Genomic DNA, 7,271 nt, shown 5'->3' with positions numbered 1-7,271 from the left:
TAGAAATCTCATCCTCACAATGTTGCTAACTGAAAAGTTTAAACCCTCTTAAAGCCAAAAAGAAGAAGAAGAAGAATGTTGCTAAGTGCAGTTTTATTGATAAAATAGCCCTAGGTTGTAGTCTTTTTTTGGTCAGAAACTGACGAACTTTTGGAACAAACTTATTCTAGCATCATTCACAAAAAAATATAATTACAAAAAAAATGGAAAAATCACACATATAAAACACGTTTAGAAATAAAAGAAAAGAAAATATCAAAAAAATCACACATATCTAGGAAAGGCTGTAGCGCTGTACTGACCCGACATTTGGAAGACCCTCGTTTCCTAATCTTGAAGTTCAGATTCAACACAAACTCACTTGTGTGGGTCTGAGCCTCTCTCTTCTATGTTGGTATGGGATGAATGGCAGCGCGAGTGCCTCTACTCTTTTTGAGCGACTAGCCGTAATGGGTGCTGGATGTTAAAAAAACCGCGTTAATTGGAAAATTCGCGTAAAAAAACGCGTTAATTCGAAAATCCGCGTTAATTGGAAAATCCGCGTAAAAAAACCATGTCACTTAATGATAGATATCAAATGGGACTATCCTTACGTAAAGCAGAAGTAAAAAGTTGAGTGTTGCTAGCTTCCGATAACCCGCAGTGTTTTCCTGCAATTTCCGTTGGTTACTGTCAGCTATAGTTCGGTTTACCTCACGAATGAGGTTGGCAGATTCCCTTGTAATTTGTACACTCTACTGCCGATGCACGTGCAGTACCACTGTTGGACCGTCCAGAGCTAAGTAGACAGGGAAAGACATCCACGAATCGCTGCCCGTAAAAACCCCGTTCCGTTGTACCGCCTGGTGAGCTCCCCGTTATATAATATATACTTTCAGTTTTTTTTATCTTAATTTTTATCTCGTAGCTACTGAAAATGGCGTGAAAAAAATTTGAAAAGTACGTTTTTCAAACCACATAGGGGTTTACAAAAAAGTCAACATTTCTTATTTGGTATTCTATACAATACTTTTCGTAGAACTGCTAATTTGGTTTGTGGACACTTTTAACATTCTTAACCATCCAGGCCCTTTGAAAACCCGAAAGAAGAATGAAAAAACTTATTCAGAAAGTGGTTTCAAATCATTATGAAATAACGAATTTTAACGTGCCAGTATTTGTGTTCAAAATATTGAAATATAATGTTTGTATGTATGGCAGTAATGTTCAAAAAAAGCTCAAAATTATCAATTATACTCCATTTTACGGTATTCAGTCCCGATTTCTATACAGAACAGTTATGATTTCTATACAGAACAGTTATGATTTCTATACAGAACAACAAACCTCGGTTTTTTTTCTTTATTTTTTCCCTCCGCACCGGTTATATTCTGATTAGCAAGATCGAGAATACGCGTGTATCAGGGCAAATCGGAAGAACTTACTTTGACGGATGTACCCATGACCAGATAAGGAATCGAACATGTGTGACGTTCACTTCTCGGTTACAGGAGCCACATATCTCCAATTGGAATTTGGCACAAACATTGTCTGCTGATTGCAACGATGTGCGTCGAATCCGCTCACAAAGTGCACTGTTTAAGATTCCGTAGGATTCTGTGGCCAATGAAATTCAACGACTGTCTCTTAATGAAAGATAAAATGTATCTTTAGTCTCTATTCGAATCGCGGAACAAAACTTCGATAAGGCTTGAGGCAAGGTTTCCGTGAATTTGAAATCAATATTTCGTCGAAATTCGTAGCATATTGCTTACAGATACGTAATACTTAAGCATTCATTTTTAGAAAAATTCTGCGAGGAATTATTGAAGGTTCAAGAAATCATTCAAAGAAGTATACAAAATGTTTTTGACGTAGAACTACGTCTTTCATTAAGGGTGCCAAATCAGAAAACAGGTAACGTTTTTATGAAATAAAGTTAACGTTAATAACTATTTTTGCCGCGAACGGATTTTGGCGATTTACATACCAAACGAATCGGAAATTCCCTAAAACTCCCTAAGTTTAATATGTTATACATTATAATCCCATAGTCTGTATATGGTATATGGTATATGGTATATGGTTTAATTTATGAAAATTGGAAGCATTCCCATTTCCTCATACATTTGTTCTGTCGCTGAGGCAAACTTTCATTCTTCGTAAGAAAATCGACTGAACAACATCGTTGCTGGGCGGGCTGGAAGGCGAGAGATCGAATGCCTTTCTCAAGGCAATAGGGGTGGAGCAATAATATGATGGATAAAGTAAAGTTTTCCAAGGGCCTTTTTGAAGGTTACAGACGAATGAACTGAAGTAGTTTAAAGTATCAAGCAAGGAAGAAAGACAAACTTTCAGTATCGTTCTGTATTCAAAGCAATGAATATCGCTTGTTCTTCCTTGTTTTGCGTCATCACATGTCTTCGTGTCGGATTAAGCTATGGACGCGACCAAATTACTTGTCTCTGGCATTGCAATCATTGCATCAAATTGACGCCATTGTATTACAGTTCTGAGCTACACAATCGTGTGGGTAATCATCAAACTTGGCTATCGTCAGCTCACCAAGAAAATAAATGTTCTGAATTTTTTCATAAATTTGGTTTCGCATGACGGTAGGAAAACTATCTCCATAAAAGATGACAGCTAAGCTAATCTAGACTGGCATTATTAACGGAAAGGGCTTCTGTTGAGATACGGAGATAAGTGTGTGTATATTTAGTTGCTTCATGCCATCGTATATGGATATTTTTATGCGTACGTGCGTGCTTCATAACCCGTACGTAAAAATAGTGCATCTTCGCTATTTCGATTCTTTGTTTTTAAGAGGCTTTAAACTTTGCAGTTCATTCGCCTCTAATTCATCTTCGCTACGCTGAAACCCCATTTGTATTTGCTCCCGTGTGCATTGGCCCTGTAACGATGCAACAATCACCTAATTTTTTATGCTATGATTGGTGATTGTTTGGTGTTGCAAATTATGCAGTCGTAATGATAAATATAAACAATATAGGGTATTGGTAATGAATCTCTGCTAAGGCAAATATTCAGCCTTTTTCCAAGTAGTTAACATTGTTTGTTTTCTGTCATCAATACATTGCACTGACGCTATGGTGAAACAGGTGTTAATGTTGGGCAGCAAAAAATTATTTGGGGAATACCAAGTTATTCAATAAGTTATATTAAGTTATTAATTTATTTGGGCTCGCGTGCCAGTTACAAAACTGCTTTCAACTAGGATTGCATTTGCGCTAATCTTGATCATAATGAAGCAGTGCTACTCTTTTCGAGGTTGTTAAGTTTAACAGATAGAGTTTATTTAGTCACCAAGAAAGTAAATATCGTTCTGAAATGTTTTATGTGATTTGGTTCCGCTTGCCAGTAGCAAAACTTTCTCCACTAAGGATGACAGCTGCGCTTATCTCGAGCATGTATTTTTCAGCGAGCACAAGAATGAATCATCAAGCAATTATCGTCAAATGATTCTACAATAAAAAAAACATTTCAGGGCGACCAAACTGGTAGAATGGCTATTTCAAAACTTTCGTAGCATCATAAAATAATATCCGCAGTTCTAAGCAAGCGACTTGATTTGAACTACAGCGTAGTTCTACGTCAACAATGCGGTCGTGTCTTGAACACAACCTGCTATAATTTTTTTTTTCAAACTATTAGTCCTTTTTCATCTTTAATTTAGGCACATTTCAGCTAATTTCTGAAATAGTTCGGTACGTTTTAATTCACGGTTCCAACATAAAAAATGAAATTAATTCGTGCCGAATTCCATTTGCTTCCAAGCTAATGATACGGTCTTTGAAGAGCCGTTTGAACTACACGATTTGGTTTGGTTATACAACATGATAACGGTCGCTATATCTTTGTGTTCAGTGTAGAGTAATAAAACAACTACTGTTTTTCAACATGCGATTTTAATAACGCCTTTGAACATTGGTAATGCAGTAGTATCCTTCTCCATTCGAATAGTAATGCATTGTCGGTTAAAGCAATTGAACACGAAATACCTTTTATCGAGCCGCTTTTTTCGATGCGACCGTTTTGCTCCTAAAAACTACAAGATTACAAGTATAACAACACGCGAAAGTAACGCTTATGACACTATCAAAACACTAGAAATTGAGTATTGGCCATCACGCTCCCTTGGGTGGGCGGATATGAAGTCTACTGAGTCGCGAGTCAGGGCTCCTGAAGGGGTGTCTAACGTCTTCGATTCGATGGAGGTAAACTGGCCAAATAATCCAGCGCCTTTTGAATTTGGGGTGGGATCGGTGGCGGAGTTGGCAGATGATCGCCCTGCGGCTGGTAGCCATTCTCATCGTCGGCAACGTAGTTCAACGTGATGACCTGGCCATCGGGCGCGGTATAGGAAACCGAACCGGACGCTATTATAACGTCACTGGTGTCTGGGCTGCTGGCTCGCTTCAGGGTACCCTGTTCCTGGCCGCGAATACCGTTGGCGGTTTCATAGCTGCGAAAGGGGACGATAATTAGTTTTTGATTTGCTGTTTACACAGGTACCAATTGCGAGCCATTCGAAGTTAGTGCAAAGTGCTTTACAATAATTACAAGCCGACACTTCAAATAACAACAATAGATAATTCAGCAGCTTCCAGAGATGTACCCACAGATAATGACTGCCCTGCGGGGTAAAGCTCAGTGTAAGCTTATATTTATGGTAGCGATGTACTAACAATGATGTTGCTTGCGTTGGTAAAACGTGTTGAGCATTAATTAGTTAATGCGCATAATTTGCATGATGATGGGGTACTGACGAATTGCCCCCCTAGGCTGGAGGCGTTTGATGTTTATGCATGTTTAGTAGCGTTTAAATTATCGCACCTGTACTGATAAGAGCCGTCTGGATCGATGTTGCTATCTTGTGAGATTATTTCTGCCTCCGCATCAGGCCGTTGGGGTGCTGCGATTGTTGCCGCGATGCACGTTGCCAGCAGAAGCACTTCCTATGGTATGAAGTATTTCAAAGAAATTATTAGATCTTGGGATAAGAGCCGCTATCATATTTGTATTAACAAGTCAGAAAATTTGTATGCTTTAAAGAAACGTGAACAATCTTGGATAAGAAAATTATTTCTTTGGGAGAGAACTTTCCTCTGATGGCATCATGATCACATGATGATCTCAATTTACAGTGACGATCGTTCTTATTAACCAAAGTTTTCAAAAACCGATGATTTCGAATCACAACGTTCTTGATTCTTGCAAGCATTAGTGAACAGATGACCTCTTTACTATATTTCTACGTTGATCTTCCAAATTTTCGCGCAAAAATACGCAAATTCAAATGTTATTCTGTATGATCTTGTAAACTAGCAACCATAAAAAAAAATTACCAATACATACTGTGAAATATATGATCGGATATCAAAAAATATTTCTGGGACAGTCGACAAGATTTCACCAGTGTTCACACTGAAAACGGATTATTATGTTATCTCGTTGTAACAGAATTCTTTCAATTTTAATTGATAGGAAAATGTAATAATTTAATACAACGTTAATAAGGCTTTCACTCAATCAATCGAAGCTCAAAATAATCCAAATGTTTGACACAATAAAAAAAGTGGAAGTTGCAATTTGTACTTTTTACTTACTAATTTCATTTCGTTAGTTTCACACTGTTAAACTTAATCACCAAACCGAACGACTGAATTTACCGCCAGCGTTTATTTATCCTAAAAACACGCGTACTCCGCTCAACCCGGCGCTGCACTTCACTCTTCCAAACACCAGTTGATAGGAAATCTGACGAAAGAATAGAACTTTACCTACTGTATTTATAGACGTCAGAACGGTTGCACGCAACCCCTTGCTCCCCCCAGCACCACAGCATCGGCTTATTCAACACCCCCAAGATCCGCAAGGGTTGTCTCGTTCTCCAAGACCGGCGGGCGCAATTCTCATCTATCAAGTGCCGGTGTACATAATGTACAAATTTAACCATTCGGTGACAACTTTCCATGCATCACAGACAGACGCGACGCGTCCTATTGAGCGGATGAGTTAGCATCCGCCACCACCCAGGACCGGTTAGGAGTGTGTTAAATATGGGAGGAGAAAGGTTGGTGGGTGGAAGATGTGACTGCTGGCCGTTGTTGACATTCAACCATTTTCTCAATTATGCGATTAGGTGACTTTGCTTTGTTTTTTGCAGTTTGTTTAATGCAGTGTAAAAAGAGAAAATTCATTTGCGTTGAAACTCATAGGTCATCGTAATTACAATGTACCACATCAAATTTTTGTTTTTAAGAGAATCAGGAGAGTTGTGCATATCAGGAGTACATACATGTGCAACTTAAAAGCTAAGTCATTGTCGTTTATAAACGAATTATTCAGAAACACTAAAAATGCTAATTTTGAATTTCTTTGTTTTTAAGAGGCTTTAAACTTTGCAGTTCATTCGCCTCTAAAAAATGCTAATTTCATTTCATTTCTTTGTTTTTAAGAGGCTTTAAACTTTGCAGTTCATTGGCCTCTAAAAATGCTAATCATTCATGTTTTGGTTTGATTGTGTTCTAGATTATGTATTTTAGAGGCGAATGAACTGCAAAGTTTAAAGCCTCTTAAAAACAAAGAAAGAAAGAAAGAATTATGTATTCTATCGATGGAAAACTGATGAAAAATAGCTTTTATGAGAACTTTTGATGACATGGAACCAAAAACGCCCAGAACTCTTCTTGTATATAAGAGTTTTCAGAAACGTGTACATGTCAGACAAACCTCGGATCACCTGCTCGCTAATAATCGTGGTACATTGGCAGCATCGATAGTCACCTACGTTTGAAGAGTTTCATGACTTTTTAATCAGTAGTGTTGTCGCATGTAAAATTAAATAAAAACAGCCATGGCGAAAACAGTGAAGAAACTTCGTTCAACCCTTTGTTCGTATTGCCAGCTCCCGACGGAACTAAGAAGTTTGACATCGTGAGTCCACTCTGTGTCCATCGGGTATGGCCTATCCGGTATCTATAATGTTCTGCGTGCTGCGCGACCGTAAAGTGCCTGCCGGAAGCTATTGCTTCACGTGAAGGAAGATGTGGTTTTTTGGCCGGACCTGGTATGTTCTCTGAAGTTGGAGTTGATCCGTTGCCTAGTTTCCACGGCCTTAAAAAGGTTTAAAACATTATTCAATGTATTGGCTAACTACTTCTTTTTCCCATCGGATACCGCCGCGAAGGAAGCATTATTCTTTTGAGGCCAAAAACGAATCCAACCAATTTTTGGTAGGCTGATTTAGATTAACCCTTTTACGGGTA

At 38.4% G+C, this 7,271-nt stretch overlaps 1 protein-coding gene across 1 annotated transcript; it reads right to left on the bottom strand.

Annotated features, from left to right (window-relative positions):
- Positions 1 to 3,889: 3,889 nt before the first annotated feature.
- Positions 3,890 to 5,770, bottom strand: LOC129779118 (endocuticle structural glycoprotein ABD-4-like). Its single transcript, XM_055786390.1, has 3 exons — positions 5,610 to 5,770; positions 4,837 to 4,958; positions 3,890 to 4,465 (listed from the first exon to the last, which is right to left on the bottom strand). The coding sequence occupies exons 1-3, from the start codon at positions 5,616 to 5,618 to the stop codon at positions 4,195 to 4,197; spliced, it is 402 nt and encodes a 133-aa protein (XP_055642365.1). The 5' UTR covers positions 5,619 to 5,770; the 3' UTR covers positions 3,890 to 4,194.
- Between the last annotated feature and the right edge of the window lie 1,501 nt (positions 5,771 to 7,271).

The sequence above is a fragment of the Toxorhynchites rutilus genome, chromosome 3 (genome assembly GCF_029784135.1).
Source record: "Toxorhynchites rutilus septentrionalis strain SRP chromosome 3, ASM2978413v1, whole genome shotgun sequence".
In the NCBI taxonomy this organism is placed as follows: domain Eukaryota; kingdom Metazoa; phylum Arthropoda; class Insecta; order Diptera; family Culicidae; genus Toxorhynchites; species Toxorhynchites rutilus.
Note: the sequence above shows the minus strand (reverse complement) of the source record. Positions and strands in the feature narration are given on the sequence as shown.

Excerpts from the sequence above, each read along its gene's own strand:
- LOC129779118 (XM_055786390.1), bottom strand. Across the intron at positions 4,466-4,836 it reads GACGGCTCTTATCAGTACAG|CTATGAAACCGCCAACGGTA; the intron begins GTGCGATAATTT and ends CCCCTTTCGCAG.